General features: G+C 32.6%; 1 protein-coding gene across 1 annotated transcript; it reads left to right on the top strand.

Annotated features, from left to right (window-relative positions):
* The first annotated feature begins 12,479 nt into the window (after positions 1 to 12,479).
* On the top strand, positions 12,480 to 13,419 carry LOC110033097 (protein PXR1). Its single transcript, XM_020736965.1, has one exon. The coding sequence runs from the start codon at positions 12,537 to 12,539 to the stop codon at positions 13,116 to 13,118; it is 582 nt and encodes a 193-aa protein (XP_020592624.1). The 5' UTR covers positions 12,480 to 12,536; the 3' UTR covers positions 13,119 to 13,419.
* The last annotated feature ends 4,284 nt before the right edge of the window (positions 13,420 to 17,703 follow it).

The raw sequence follows: 17,703 nt of genomic DNA, 5'->3' as shown, positions 1-17,703 counted from the left end.
ACTACCTCCACTTCTAGTTTTAGATCCAACTAATGATTCAAATTTGTGAACAATGGGTTTCCCAATTGGTTTAAGTGGCTGTAGCATTTCGTCATCTTTATTAAACTCTACTCCTGATTGTTCACATAAGGTGAAAATCAGGGCATGATCCACCCCTAGCAATACTCTGAACATTATGATGAATGAGAGCACCAATATCAATAACCTTCATTTGTTGTATGCAAAAATTTAATACTGCTCTCTCTTTAGTTACTTCGCTAAGGTCATTCGATGGAAGTAGTTTTCTAGAAATAAAATAATTCCACGCTTTAGATTATACATTTAACATGGAAGTGGAAAAATTTACCTTGTGATTGTTCTTAATTTTTCATACTCCCCTTCCATCAGTAAGGTATGCAATATCTTCAATAAGTGACAGATCAGAAATCACAAATGCAGAATACTCACAATGAAACTTGTTCCGTAATGGGTATAGCACATTAATCCTTTCTCGAGTAAATTCAACATGCTTACCTCTAACATATACGTGTTCATCCGAAGTCACCCGAAGATTTGCATAAAATTCACGAACAACAGGAACAATTGCTACTGCGGTGAAACTTTTCACCATTGATTCTCTTTAAACTTCTTCAAAAACCATCAAATTTTTGGATGTCCATAATGTAGGAAAAACCCATGGTGAAAATAAAAAATTTCTAGGTTAAAATGAAGCTCTTACCATGGGAAGATGAAATCCAAAACTTTTAAGCCTTCAAATCTCCTCAAATCTAAGAAATAACAAGCCCTAAGTTGAGTTTTGTCCTTAGTCTAGAAGTAGGAGATGGACCATACAATAAAAATGGGGTTTTATTATTGATTTTTGCAGTTTTAAGGTGATCTCGGCATTTTCGGGAAATTGGCGCCACTGGCGTCAACACATAAAAAATTCATATTTTAATTTTTTTGTAAAATCTGTTATATATCAAACCACACCAACCTCTAATTAGCCTAAATTAACAACAAACACTTTTCAAACCAAAATATCAAATTCAGCTTTGAAACCACACCATACAAACTAACGCTGAAGACTAAATATCAAACACTTAACATTAGACACATATAAAGTTTGACAATGAAAATGACAATGAAAATAAAAAAATAAATGAAATCCAACACAAACACATAACACACAGATGCTCTCATAATTAATTCCGTATTTTAGAGGGTCTACACATCTTCATCACTTTCAACATCTTGAATATTTTCTATGGATTGATAGTGTACATATAAGTTATAAAAAGGACAGTGAGGAAATTTGTCTGTTGAGTCTTCTTCAACCCAAGTATTTTTCTTAAACATATGTACCATACCTTCTTCTATGTGTTTGGTATGTTCGAATTGTTACTTCATCCTTCAATCCAAATGATTAAACAAATCGAAATATTTCTAATTAAATTCATGATATTTTGTACCTCTTTTTCCAAATTCTTGATCCTTTTCAGAATAACATGTGAATTATAAGGAAAGTGAGGCTGAATAGGAGATGAATTTTGAGATTTTGATCCATATAAATGTTCATATTATTTTCCTCCCCATTTCCTATGTAGTTACAACAAATCTTTGGGTCTGTGGGTTTCTAAGGGAGAAACACTTTTTCCCAACTTTCATAAGGTACTTATGACTGGCTACATAGTAGGAATATGGTAGATGGATGTCCTAGCCCATAAGTTGATCCATTTATAATCAAACCCAGAACATATTTTACAATTAAAGCACCCACATTAATAGGTCTTCTAGTATGAATACAATAATTCAAGATAGTGCTTTCCTTGGTCACTTTACTGATTTTCATGGTAGGAATAAGTTTTACTGAAATAAAGAAATGTCATTTCTTCGATGCAGGATTTAATAATGAAGAAGAAAAACTTACATGTCCATTATCTCTTGTCTCCAAATTTGTATCTTCATCAGTTAGGAATCGATAAACTTCATTCATGTTATCTCTTGTAGGGACCAAATTGACATAATGACAAATTGAGACACTTTCAATTATAAACAAACCATTTATTCTTGAAGGAGTAAACGGTGCCCACCTACCTCGAGCATAGACGCTTCCTTAGTTAATCCCATGAAGATTAGCATACAATTCTTTTTCCATAAGAATGACTACTGTAACAATGGTATGACATAGCACTTCCTAGTGTCTCTGCACAATAATCTCCTCCACACGAGTACTTGGTGTGTTGAATCCTCGATTCACAAATCGTCATTCCATGATTAATCTCTTTTATCTTCTTCATGAGAACCTTATCATATAAATTATGCACATCAAAACTTATGAACTTTCTTCTATTGAAAATTCCATATCTAGAAGTTCCTATAGAGTTAGAAGCCATGAGATTAAAAAATGGTGAGTTCTCTTTCATTTTGCTCACTTAAATAACTCCAAAATACATATTTTGGGAGTAACAAGGAAGAAAATCCATCCAAAATCGCCAAAAACCCTCTTTCTAATCTTCCAAATCGTCTCGATAACTGTGGCTCCTCTCTGTAGTCTGGTGCCTCTGGAGCCAGAATAGAATTTTGCTCATTTTTCTTATGGTCCAAATAACCCTGAAATCTTCCATATAATTTAGTAATTAAATGTATTTTCTTAATATGTAAATTTCCCAAGTTCACAAAATTCATAAAGAGAGCTCAAATATAGATATATAAATATAAATAAATATAACATTACTTATAAAAATAGATCCGCATCATTAACATAAATAATTATGGGTTGTCTCCCATGAAGCGCTTGGTTTATTGTCGTCAGCCTGACATTCACAGTTTTTATTCTGGGTGACCCAACATTACAATCTCTCTAAAATTTGGCATTTGACCGTCAAAATATGGTTTCAGTCTGTGCCCATTTATTTTAAATATTTTTCCAATTTTTGGATCTTCAATATTAAAAACTCCATAAGGGTAAACTGTTGAAATAGTGAATGACCCTGACCACCTAGACTTAAGTTTTTCAAAGAATAATTTCAATCTTATATCATATAGTAAAACCTCCTGTCCAGGCTCAAATTCTTTTTTTATTATCTTTTGATCATGTCATTCTTTCATTTTCTTTCATATATCCTAACATTATCATAAGATTCATTCCTAATTTATTCAAGCTCATATTCAAGCTTATTCAAGCTCATTTAGTTGTAACAATATTTTCTCACTAGAATCTCTTAAGTTAAATTAAACTTCTTAATAGCCCAATAAGTTTTATGCTCCAATTCTACTGGTAAGTGATAAGTTTTTCCAAAAATTAATCTATATGGGTACATTCCTATATGTGTTTTATAAGCTGTCCTGTAAGCCCATAATGCAATATATAATCTAGAAGACCAATCAATTTTATTAGGATTTACAGTTTTTTTCAAAATTCTTTTAATTTCACGATTACATACTTCTGCTATACCACTAGTTTAGGGATGATAAGCAGTTGAAATCCTATGAATAATATCATACTTTTCAACAAATTTTTCAATTCTTTTATTCTTAAAATAAGATCCTCCATCACTAATGATTACTTTCGGCGTTCCGTATCTTTTAAAAATATTTTTGATTAAAAATTTTGAAACACTCCAAGCATCACATCGAGGTAAAGTTATTGCTTCAATCTATTTTGATACACAGTCTACTGCAACTAATATATATATATATATATATATATATATAGGTATGCTCATAAAATCTAGGTTGTAAAATTTTATGAGCAGTTCTATCAATTCTAAAATGACTCCTAAATTCAGAATCATGACATTTTTTAAGAATTTCTTCACTTTCTTCATAAGGCACACATCTTCGAATAATTAAATATTTACATTATTTGTATAAATATGGGTCATCTCAAAAGTAAAATTTTGCATTATAAATAAATTTACTCTCTTGTGGTTTAGTCAATCCATATGATAAAACACCACTAATAATGTAATTCACACTATCAACATATCATGTTATTTCTCATTCTTTAACAGTATAAAGTTGTTCATCCGAAAAAGTTTCGTTAATTTATCTTTCAAGATCAAATGTCTTTCTGATCCAGCCTAGATAAATGATCAGCTATTTGATTATCAGTTTATTTCCTATCTACTACCACAAAATCAAATTCTTGCAGCAGAAGTACCCATCTAATTAATCTTGGTTTCACATCATTCTTTTGCATCAAATATTTTATAGCAGAGTGGTTTGTATGCACAACACATTTAGCTCCAATCAGATATGACATAAACTTATCAAAAGCATAAAAAAAATGCTAATAACTCTTTTCAGTAGTGGTATAATTAATTTAAACATCATTTACAGTTTTACTAGCATAATATATAACTTTAAAAATATTGTCATATCTCTGCTCTAGAACAGCTCCAATTACATAATCACTTGTATCACACATTAGCTCGATCGAGGTGAAACTATTATAGGGGCAATAATTAATTTTTCCTTTAATAATTCTAAAGCATTAATGCACTCTTAATTAAAATCAAATTTTGTATCTTTTTCCAAAAGTTGGCATAAAGGCTTTATAATTTTTGAAATTTTTTTTATAAACCACATGTAAAAACCAGAATGTCTGAAAAAACTTCTAAACCCTCTTATAGTAGTAGAAGGAGGTAGTTTAGCTATAACTTGAATTTTTATCGGATCTACTTCCATGTCATTTTCAGAAATTTTATGTCCAAGTATAATTCCTCCTCCAATCATGAATTGACACTTTTCCCAATTTAATACTAAGTTTATCTTTTCACATCATTCTAAATCTTTTTCTAAATGATTTAGACATGATTCAAATGAAGTTACAAACACAAAAAAATCATCCAAAAAAAAAAACTTCTATCTCTTTTTCAATTAAATCACTAAAAATTGACATCATACATCTTTGAAATGTTTCAGGTGCATTACATAAACAAAATTACATTCATCAAAAAGTAAAAGTACCATAAGGACTAGTAAATTTTGTTTTCTCTTGATTCTCATGAGCAATAGAAATTTGATGATAGCCGATATATCCATCCAAAAAACTGAAATATTTGTGCCTGCTAGCATATCCAACATTTGGTCCAAAAAAGGTAAAAGAAAGTGATCTTTCCTTGTGGCATAATTTAATTTGTTATAACTAATGTAGATTTGTCAACCAATGACTTGTCGTGTTGGTATTAATTCATTATTCTCATTTATTGCAACCGTCATACCCCTTTTCTTAGGAACACGGTGAATTGGACTTACTCAAGCACTGTCTGAAATAAGATATATTATTCCAGCATCTAACCATTTTAAAATTTCTTTCTTAACAACTTTTTTTATCATAGGGTTTAATCTCCTTTGAGGATCAGCTTTCGGTTTTGATGTTCTTCCAATAGAATTTTGTGCATACAAATTGAATGAATGATTCATTTAATATCATCTAATGTCCATCCAAAGGCTTTCTTATATCTTATTAAAGTTTCCAACAACTTTTTTCTTGTGCTTCGGTTAATTCTGAAGATACAATAACATGTAATGTAGATAAATAATCTAAAAAGAAGTATTTTAAATGTGTAGGAAATATTTTCATTTCTAGTTCATGAGGTTTCACAATCAAAGAAATAAGATTTCTATTATTATTCGTAGTATCTAATAGTTCAAATTGTTCTTGAACATAATCAAATTGTTTATTACTTACATCTATAAATTGATCTTAAAATATATCATCATCTTTATGCTCAAAATGTTCTTCTTCAGTTTTCTTTTTAAATGTATCTATGAAATATTCATTGCTTAAATAATCATTAATTTCTATTCTGAAACATTCATCATCTCTTCCTTTTGTTGGGTATCTCATTGATTTTGATAAATTAAATGTAACTTCTTGAAATTAAATGTAACTTCTTGATAAATGTAACTTCTTGATCAGTGACTCTCATTGTTAACTCTCATTTTTGTACATCTATCAAAACTCTTCCAGTGGCAAGAAATGATATTTCTAAAATGATAAGAATTTCTTTAACTTCCTCAATATCTAACACAATAAAATCCACAGGAAAGATAAATTTATCAATTTTTACCAATACATCTTCTATAACTTCTTTAGGATAGGTAATCATACGATCAGCTAACTGAAGAGTTACAGTAGTAGAGGAAATTTCTCCTAAACCCAATCTTCTGAAAATTAATAGAGACATAAGACTAATACTGACTCCCAAATCACATAAAACTTTTTCAAAAAATATTTTACCAATAGCACAAGGAATAGTAAAACTACCATGATCTTTAAGTTTTTCAGAAAGCTTTTTCTAAATTATTGTATTACACTCCTCACTAAGTGCAACAGTCTCAATATTTGTAAACTTTCATTTTTTTATTAAGTATATCTTTCATAAACTTTACATAGCTTGACATTTGTTCAAGTGCTTTAACAAATAAAATGTTTATAGTTAATTTCCTCAATATTTCTAAGAATTTCGTAAATTAGTTATCTCTATTATATTGTTTCAATCTTTGAGGAAATGAAGGTGGTGGTCTTTCTACAGTGATTTTCATTAGTTTAATAGGATATTTTGAATCAAGATGAAAATCTTCGCTAGACTTTTCATTTTTCACCCCTTCTTTCTCAACTTTAAAAACTTTTTGAACTTTTGTTTCTAATTTTCTTTCACTTCTCAGTTGAATAACCTTAATTTGCTCCTTATTCTCATCTTCAGGATTAACTTCAACATTACTAGGCGAAGTTCCTAGAGGTTTATTTCTAAGTGTAATAGAAATATATCCCTCTTGATTTTCCATGTTTCTAATTGCAACTCCTTAATTTGTGAATTACTATTAAAACCTGGAGGATAATAAGGTTTATAGTTATTGTTTCCAAATAGGTTCACATGATTGTTTCCCCATTGGATTTACAACATTAGAGTTATTTTTATTCCAACTTAAATAAGGGTAATTTTTCCAACCAGGATTATAATAATTTGAATATGAATTATTCATTCGGTTATTTATTGCATTTAAAGTTTCATATGATGATTGAAAATCTATCATTTGTCCCAATGAATTTTCCTCAAGAACGGGAGGTGTCTGAGAATAATTCATTCATCTTGATCTATTTTATTTGATATTTCATCAATTTGAGAAGAAAAAAATAGATATTGCATCAGAATCATGAAAACTAGTTACTCTCTTTGGAGTTACTCTTTTAGATGGCCATTAAAAATTATTAGTAGTCATCTCTTCAATTAAAGAATATGCTTCATCGAATGGTTTTGAATTAATGATCCACCAACAACAACATCAATTATAGATCTAAGAGATCCAACTAATTTATTGTAGAAAGTTTGAATCATTAATCAATTTGGAAATACATGGTGTGGACGCTTCCTAAGGAAATCTTTAAATCGTTTCCAGGCTTCATATATTGATTTTCCTTCAAACTGACAAAAAAATATGATATCATTTCTAAGCATAACAAGTTTTTATGGTGGGAAATATTTAGATAAAAATTTTTGTGATAGTTCTCCCCAAGTTCTACTAGATTCATGTACTAAAAAGTTTAACCACATCTTAGTTTTATCCCTTAATAAAAAAGAAAAAAGTCTAAGTCTAACAACATCATTTGACACTCCATCATATCTAAATGTAGCACACAATTCTAGAAAACTAGCAAGATGTAAGTTAAGATCTTCATTCGGTGTTACCCCAAAACTGATTATTTTGTATCATTTGGATAATAGAAGGTTTAAGCTCAAATGAATTAGCAATTACAGTAGGGTTTTGTATACTCAAGTGAATTTCATCTACTGTAGGATTGTCATAATCTCTTAAAGGTCTTTGATGATGTTCATTTTCAATTCCTTGATTATTTAAGTTACCCATTTTTTTTCAAATTTTCCAATTTTTTTGTGGTTTTTGAATTTTCCCAATAGTTCTTTCTAACTCAGAATCGTAAGGTACTAAACCTTCAAATCTTAAACTATGCATACACAATCATAATAAGCAATTAAAATAAACAAACACACTAAAATATAAAAATATTTATTAAACTACAATTTTTCTTAATATAAGTTAAACTATATTTATTAAACTACAATTTTTCTTAATATAAGTTTTTCAGTTCAAACAAAGTCTTCTAAATTATAAAGTAATTTACTGTTACCTCCTAAGCAATGATGCCTAAAACTTGATGTGGGGTTTTTGTATGCGATGTAAGTATCTTCCAATATTACATCACACAATTAGTAAATATGCAAATCAATCACAATAAAAATCACTTTAATATAAATAGTTTTATATTTAAGTTATCAAACATAGTAATTATACAAGTATATGTATAGCTCAAGCAATAAAAGACTCTGATGAAGTCCTAAGTATTGATCTCATAGGGAGGCAGGAATTCTTATGGTTATAGCAAAAAACACAATATTCAAACTACAAAAATTTAAGTAAGAAAAATAAGTGGCAAGTAAATCTAATGTATGCTAATGAAATGTAGCTAAAAGAACTAAGTTAAATAAACTATTTTCTAAACTTCAAAGTTAAATTTACTGTAACTAAACAAAGTTTTGTAACAAAGAGTTCAAATTTAAGAAAGCATCATTCCCCTTTATAATGAGTTTATGGTTAGTGAAGTTATTAAAATCATTTAAAATTATATAAAATTGTATTGTGCTAAATAGAAGCATTCCTATTCTTTACCATCTGTCGAGTGCATAAAGAACATTGGCTAATCCAGAGTTTGGTCCCTACTATTTGTGGTTAGGTTTGGAGGATATTGGCTCTCACTCCTAATCTCCCACTTCCCCCTCACCTGAGTGCTAACATCTCGCTTTAGATTCCAAATAATTAGATTAAATTGAGGATTTTAGTATGTCACCCTAAAATCTCCAATTCTACGCCCATCCAAATATTTTTCCCTATTTATTTTCACTTAAACCCATGGAATACATTCTCATTCATGAAATGGAATGTGATTCTCACTTTGCTATAGAAAGCATAACCCTTTCAGATCTAATGTTTCTAAAAAAATTTTAACATTTCAATTGGCGATATTAAAAAGTAAATGAAGACCAGAGTTTAAATCATTATAATTTATTGACATTTAATACCTTGCACAATAATATTAATTCTTCACAAAACCATATCTCATTATAGGGAGAATGACAAAAAAGACTACTCAAAATTCATGAGGAGGACACGAAAAAACATGGATTATATATAAAAAAATAAGTTTAAAAAATAAAGAAAGGAAAGAACACAACTTATCTCACACTCCTCCTCAAGTAAATCCCTTGAAGTTTTCTTTAAGCACTTTCTCTCTTTACAATAACACTCAATTCTATCTTAGAAATGTAATGAAGAAGAAATCTCTCTCATTCCCTCTCCTCTTACAACTCTAGAAGAAAATCCTCTCCACACACAAAACCTAACCCTCGACTCTCCTTCTTCAAAGACTCCACATGACACCGCTTACAAAGACCTCACAAGACTTCTTAAGAGTGGCGCCAGCCCCTCCAAAGAAACTCAAAAATCTTTTTTTTTCCCAAGAGACACACCTCTTCACATCAAAAGGCAAATCCCTTCATCCAAAAGACATATCTCTTCATTCAAGAGTCTTACCTATGTGTTTAGATGCATCGAACCACTCCATGGGGTGTTTGAATTACTTGGAGCCTTCTAGAACATCTCAAAAATAGTCCATAACTGCCAACAATTCGTCCACATTCGTCTCTGGTGCCTGTTTTGCTGCCTCAGGAGCGTGTATGTTATGACGGTTGTTTACTGGAACGCTACTCTATGGAATCTAGCGTCTCTGGTGCCTCTTCTTTGTAATATGGCGCCTCTGGCGCCAGTATGCTGAAAATCTGCATTTTGACTCCAAATTTCTTTTTTTCTTGCTCTTTTTTTCTCCAAATGCCTAAAATCAATATACCTGCAATAAAACACAAAAATATATTTTTTTAAAGTACAATATCACCAAATTTAAGCATAAAATGTATACATAAAATTGCACATTTTTTTTGGTGTATCAGGTCATATGAGTCTTGCTCATGGCTTCATGACTTCCATATGGTTTGGATGAAGCCAAGTGGCTTACCCATGGCTCATGCATGGCCTACATGGCTTGCATTGAAGGAGGTGGGTGAGAAATTCAAGTATTGAGAGGGCTTTCATGAATTCCATTTTTATTTGATTATTTTATGTTAACTTGTCGAGCTACTTAGATCAAGTTTGATTATTTCTCTTGTCTGGTTGGAGGCTCCATTGATATACAATATCCCTTTTTTTGGTTAGTCATGGGTTCTTTGCTCGATTCACGAAAGTTAAATAAGTGAGTTGGAAGTTTCATTACTAGTTGCACTTTTATGACCATCTGGAGGATGTGGGAGATGTCAAACTCACTTAACCCTTTAAGGAGTCGATTGGAAAGCTCCAGTCGAGTGAGAGTAGACTTTAGCGGATGATTAATGATGAACCAATGGGGGTGAGTTTGGAAATACGACCAGAGCCTACGAGTGAAAAAAAAAATAAAGAAAACATTAATTTCTCCATAATTAGATATGTGAACTCGATTCCTTTGAAGAACTCGGCCAGTGTAATTGACTGACAGTTATTTTCCTAACTCCTCTTAAACTAGCATCGAGCTGATTGCCTCAAGTTCAACTTTGAAGTACATAAAGAGCTCTACATTTGGCTTCAAATTTTGGAGTAGTGGCAGTGACACTAAGGACTCTTTTAACTTCATGAATTTGGGTAATTTTGGCAATTTTTGGGTTTCAAGGGTATTTTGGTAATTTTGGAGAAATTTTGGGTAGGGTGAACATACAAGCTATGAAGTGAAGACTCATTTTGGATCATTCATATGTTGGTCCTAGCCATCTTGGCCAAAGGCCAAGGCTTGAGACGACTCGTATGAGTTTCTAAAAGGAGTTAGGAGGTAGGCTCAAGTGTATGTGATTTGGGGTTAGGGTGTGTATGGGGAATTATGATAGGTTTAAGTGTATGTCTGTGAGTTCATCCTATAGGAGTTCTTTGAGCTTCCTCATGTTGGTTTCAACCTTCTAAGTACTAGAGGTTAGAAATATACATGTGAAATTCCAGAAAGAATAAAGAAGCGTTTAGAATTTCTAAGGGAGGCAGGTTCCATCATTAAGTTTTTAAGATAGCCAACAGGAAAGTTCTATGACTAGATTCTAGGCTTCTAGAGAGGAGAAACTTAGACCTCACCAAAAATGAGGTCAACAGAAGGTACTACTAGTTTAGAAGTTCACTCAGTGTAGAAATTTGGTGAACATCCGAGCTCAGGATTGATTGCCTAGGAGGGCATTTTGAAGAACTATGGGAGGCATGATCCTTTCGGGAGGAAGGTACATATGCAACCATCTTGGTGTAGCTAATTTGGAGTTGGAGCTTAGTTGGTCACCTCTCACTTTTTTGAAAGTAAAAGATGAGGTGGAGATTGTTGTATTTATGACTTTTATTTAATGGATATATTATAGTTGATTTGTTTCTTTTTTGGGTCTTTCCTTATAAGGCTCATGTAAGAGATGTATGTTGTGGAGAAGTGTTGTTTTAACCTCAAGCGTCTTTCATTCTCCCTATCTGGTGCTAGGGGATTCTCCCTCATTGTGGACGTAGTCGAATCGATTTAATGCGAACAACATAAATCATTTGTGTTTGATTGTTGTTGTGTGAATCTACGCTTTTGCATTATTTTCACATAACAAAAACAAGATCTTCATGAATTACGCACTGGAACTTAGTTAACAATTTTATAGACTCATGCTAATAATATGCTAAATTGATTGCATAAACTTTGCAGTCTATTCTTCATTCATTTGGATTTGTTCAAGATCTTTTATATTTAAACAAAAATTAGATAGGGCTAGCATGAAAACTTGCCTTAACAAACATTCAAGTGGAGTCAGTTCTAAGGGGGGAGTTCAAAGAGTTGTTGGTAGCATATCTGAGAGGAGGTGGAATACTTCGGGGAGTAGATGCATAAATCCATATCCTGTCGAACCAAACTGTAAGGAGAAGAAGAGGTGGCACAATCATCTTCTCTTACATGCCAGGACTCTGCCCTGCCGAGCCGAACCTTAAGGTGAAGAAGAGGCTGCGGTGGATTCTTTCTCTTCCATGTGCAAGGATTTCTTCTTCTCGGTCGGGAGATGAGATTTTTGGATACAAATGGTACAAATATGTAATGCAAAAGATTTGACGGCGTACCAATAAATATCAAGATTTGTATGTTATACTGGTAAATATGAAAGATTTGTTTGGAATGCGAAATAAATTTTTTTCATACATAAATAAAATATAATATTGTAAAAAATAAACAAATGTTGGACACCTAAAGACATATGAATGGAGTGTTTATGTATGTAAATCGCCCGGTCGAAATTCCTAGGTTACGCTGAATTTAACGAGACATCAGTGCTAGACCGGTTCGGATCGGTGGTCGTGCTAGACCGGCTGGATTTATGCGAATGTCGTAATGATAAATTCTACCATCACTAACACCTGCCATCTGCTTCCCGACCAGCGAAACCCTAATTATGGCGTGCACACTGGACTTCCGATGCCTAGACGAGGGACTCGGCGGCCAGAAGAACAAACGTAAGCGCTCCCATCCGGATGGACCTGATTCCATGGAAGTCGAAGCCTCTACTGATTCTGTTGTTGAAGGCTCAGTCAATCTCGCACCGCCAGCAAAGCGTCCGGCTCTTCCATCTCTCGAGAATCCGGAGAAACCTGCTTTCATCGGGCGCCCTACCTACGACGGAGTCATAGCCGGAAAGGTTTCCGGCCGGAAATGGAAGCACCCGCGGACGCAGCGAGCCTCCGCTGCCCGAATCTCTCGCCGCGGCACGTCCCTCGAGGTCCGATCCAGGGAGAAAGAGTTGAAACGTGCATTCAGGGAGAGGAAAGAGGAGCTTAAGGAGGAGATTCGGAAGAATAAAGAGGAGAAACGTAAGAGGAGGGAAGAGCAGGAGAAAAAGAAAAAAGAGAATATATTGAGATCTGGAACCAAGCTACAGAAGATTACTAATCCCAAGACCCTCAAGAAGATTGCCAAGTCCAAACAGAGAAAGCTGCTCAAGGTTGTTCCCGACGACTTGCTCAACAATAAAAAATAACAATCCGAGGAGAGAGTCTAGAAGAAAGGGCAAGTATGTTTGGCATTTTTTACATGCTACCACATTAGCATGTTAGCTTTGGAATCATGAGATTGGGTTTTTGTATTTTAATCATGTTTGTTATGTCTGTTTCGTTTCTATTGAATTGGGAACTAGAGCTTTGATAGGTATATGATTTCATATTAAATTCAGGTCGTGTTTGAGTTAAGCTGATGCTTGATCATTATCTTACATTGATAAGATAGTGAACAACTATTGGTGTGTTTGATTGCTTTCTTTCATTCATGCCATGAGCTTTTTTTTTTTTAATTTTTGACATTAATTTGTTTGATACTAATTTATTCTTTCTTTTCTTGGCGTGCTTTGCCAATTATCCTCAATTATTTGCAGTAATATCTGATTACAATTGTGAGCCTTATAATGACATGAGCTATCATGATTTACATTCTGAAAGCATATTGTGCGTTCCTAGTTATAATGAACTTGGTCTGGCTTATTTTCTTTCTTGAGTTTTGCTCAAACCATACTGTGAAAGCTTGTTGTTACCACTTTAGATCATTAAATGTGGATAGAATAGCGGGCAGGTATGCTCTTTATTATGCAAGCTTAGGTGGTTGCTTTGACTTATGTCCTAACTTGCACCTCAGTTGAAGTTCTTTGTTAAAATCTATGGAAAATCTCTGTTTTCTCGTTTAATGTGTCAGGTTCGGGGAATCTATTTGCGAATTTTGGAATTCGGACCACTATTTATTATTTTTTTTTCTCTTAGATTTGCCTGAAATCATCAACTTTTAAGTTAGACATAGCTATCTCATCACATTTTAAACTCAATGTCATTTCTGGCATGAGCAAAAACAAGTGGGTACTTAATAAGTAATATCAAATTTCTGATTTGTGGTAAAGATTGGGATGAAGCTGCAATTTTCATCTTTAAGGTTTTAAACAATTTAATTGTTATTATTCTTTCTATATTTTCCTTCTTCAGAGTTACATAAGGTTCATTTGTTCAGTAAACTTATTTAGTACATCATGCTGTAATAACATAGTTGGGTTAAATCAGGTGGATGATGGAGCATTTTCTGACATAAGAAGCATTTGGAGACAAATTAAAGGCTTTCTATTCACAGTAGGATTCCATTAACCGTTCATCTTTTTTATATTGAGCATGGAGTTTTATGAAATTTTAAATAAGCTTGGTTATATGTTATTTATATATGACATAGTCCTAATATGCGAACTTCATATTGAAATTTAAAATTTTACTTTAATTATGGATGGTCTTACTGGACATCTACAGGAGGATGTACCTTGGTGTATGCTTTTTGCTGATGATATCCTTCTCGTGGATAAAAAAAGAGAAAACACCCAGGAAACACTTGAAATATGGAGGTCTACATTGGAGTTTAAATTCCTTCATTTAAGTAGAACTAAAACTGAATACATGGAATGTAATTTTAGTAGTAGTAGCTCTAGTGACAAAAGTGTGACTTTGGGTGATCAAATTATTAAAAGGTGTGAACAATTTAGATATCTTGGGCCCGTTGTTCAAAGCGATGGTGATATAGATGATGATGTTAATAGTATAATTCAAGTTGGTTTGTTGAAGTGGAGGAATGCTTTGGGTCTTTTGTGTGATAGAAAAGTACCGCTTAGACTGAAAGGAAAATTTTATAGGACGGTGGTGAGACCTGCAATGCTCTATGGCGTTGAATGTTGGCCTTTAAAAGAGAAGCATAATAATAAGTTAAGCGTTGCCGAGATGAGAATGACTAGGTGGATGATTGGTTGTACACTTAGAGACAAAATGCAAAATGAATATATCCGTGATAGGGTTGGTGTAGCTCCTGTGACGGACAAAATTAGAGAAAGTCGTCTTAGATGGTTTGGTGACATTAAACGCTGACCATCTGATGATCCGATTAGGAGAGTAGATGTTTTAGATTCGACTTGTGTTAAGAAAGGCAGAGGTAGACCTAGGAAGACTTGGGCTTATTGTCTAAAAAATTATCTTAATTTACTAGAAGAACTAAATGAAAATATGACACTAAATATGACGCAATGGAGAAAAAGGATTCATGTAGCCGACCCTACGTAGTGGGATTAAGGCTTTGTTGTTGTTGTGAGGGTAATGTTTAAAGGGTTTAGGGGTTCAAGATTTAGAAAACAAAAGGAAAAAAAAAAGAATGTGATTATAGGAGTGAATATTGTTAAAAGATTTGGTGTATATGGTTAAATTTATTTGATGTATTTTATGAAATATAGATGATAATGAAATTTCTAAAATGAAACCTAAATTGTTAAAAGAAAAATGTTCAGTTGCAATGCTATAGGAGAGAACCATCGAGACATAAAGATAATTTTTAGAAAGTTGCATTTGTTCAAATTTATTATATGGATTTAAGTATTTGATTCGACTATAGAGAAATAATTGATAGTGAAGTTGTGTGGCGAAGATGACAATTTTAAGGTAGATATATGGTCAACTGTGGAAGAATAGGTTGGAAAATGGTTATATGAAAGAGCTTGTTGGAGTAGCTTCTATTGAGGATAATGCATTTGAAAACTAACTTTAGGTGGTTTAGGCATATGCAATAGATATAGAATATACAATGATAAGTGCATGCACGAGGAGGTAGAAGGGATAAAGTAGTGATAAAGTGGATAGAATTTGCTCGAAATAATTCATTCAAAATAGATTTAACTCCTCAAGTAGAAAAAATCATAGAAAGAAAAAAGAAAAAAAGTTTTTATTTGGTAAGAACGAATTTAGAATGAGGATTCATAGAATTGATTTTAAGCACTAATAAAATGGCTGATGATGATGATGATAATCACTAAACTCTCCTAGCATTTATGATCATTAGGTAAGCTGTCCATTCTTGATATGTTGAATGCAAATTACACGTTGCCTATTCGGGTGACTTTTTATGGTTCTTTTTATGATGACATCATATTTATGTTGCAGAAACAAGAAATAAAAAGATGTTTTTTGTTTTTGACATTTTGTTAGCCAACAGTTGATTTAATTTAGATTTCTCTCATACTCTTCTATGAATTGCAAACCTTTATTAAATTGCCTCATGATAAGTTCAATTTCTTTATTTATTGTATTCAAATATAGTAAATTAAAATTTTTGATTCTTTTGATTTTTTTTATTTTTATTAGATTGCTAAATAAATTGTATTGATGGTTTTCTCAATTTGTTACCCATCGTGGATTTCACCATATTGATAAGATTGTATGATAGCAGAGACTAGTTTATAGTTTTTTTTCTTTTAAGGTCTCTAATACTTCTTTGACACTACTTGAACTTTGCCTGAGCACATTTTGAATCCAAATATTATAGGGTTGACAATGATTTGATCTTAGTTCATTTTGGTCCCTGCTAAAAAATTTACTCCATCTCTAATGACTCGGCTCAAAATAAAGCCATGGTTTTTACATCCTTGATTTAAGTGGACTGGAATTGATGCAGCACATTTCAAGCTATTTCAAGTCCATTTTAAGAAAGTTCAGAATCTAATAAACAGATTAGATGAGATGCACACTAATTTTTGAATAATTATTGTTCTGCGGATTGAAGAAGAAAAGCTTTTGTTAAAGAGGGGAAAAGACATGGTTTTAGAGTGAAGAAGAATCTTTATGCTACAGAAAATTTGACAATACAATTTGGAGTATGCACAAGGCTAAGAGGATCTCTCTGTGCACAAAGCTTAGAATGAGATGGTGGCCTATAACAAATTTTATCAAGACAACTAGGAATGTAAACAACAAAACTGACACTACAACCATGCCAAATGATTGGTATTTGAAAATCCTTTAAACTATTGATGGTTTGCTTTTTGTTCTTTGGGTGTGCGAACAATGCTACTTTGTATTGTTGAAGTGTCCTTTAGGAGAAAAACAATGGCTTCAACGAGCAGCATGAGTAATCTCTATCAATCTTAGGCAGATTGCAGGTACGTGATCTTATTTTGAAATAATAGTGAATGGAAGGGTGAAATTTGTTTGGTTGGCATGCCATTTTAATTTGATCAACTGATCATTTTGAGCTACTAATTCTCTTTTCTCATGGCTCTTGATATGAGTTGAATCTGAAGTCAGTCAAGTTGGGTTTGGCTCATTAGGATTGTTTTTTATTTCTGGCTTTGGCCCATTGGTTTGGTACGGTTTAGTTGGTTTTGAGATTAACCAATTGGGTTGGATTAAGAAAGTATTGATTTGCGAAGAATGTGGCTGATTTGAAGGGTGCATTGGATTATGAAATTATTATCTGCTTTTATTTAGAAGAGAGTTGGTTTAAAAAGTGAGCAAGTTAGAAAGAGCTTGAGGAAGAAACTAATATATGAGGGAGGGAAGATTAAGTTGTCATAATGAATTAGCCTTGGAGTGAAAAGTAGAGGGCTTGTGTAATTCAATTCTTGTGGTGTTGGAAAATTTTAAGGGTGGGAGGGAGGGAGGGAAGATTAAGTTGAAATAATGAAATAGTCATGGGGTGAAAAGTAGAGGGCTAGAGGTGATTTGATTCTTGTGGTGCTGGCGAAATTTATGTAAGTCTTTTTTTTTGTTTTTATGTGGTCATAC

This window comes from Phalaenopsis equestris, unplaced genomic scaffold (genome assembly GCF_001263595.1).
Source record: "Phalaenopsis equestris unplaced genomic scaffold, ASM126359v1 Scaffold001091, whole genome shotgun sequence".
NCBI lineage: Eukaryota > Viridiplantae > Streptophyta > Magnoliopsida > Asparagales > Orchidaceae > Phalaenopsis > Phalaenopsis equestris.
Note: the sequence above shows the minus strand (reverse complement) of the source record. Positions and strands in the feature narration are given on the sequence as shown.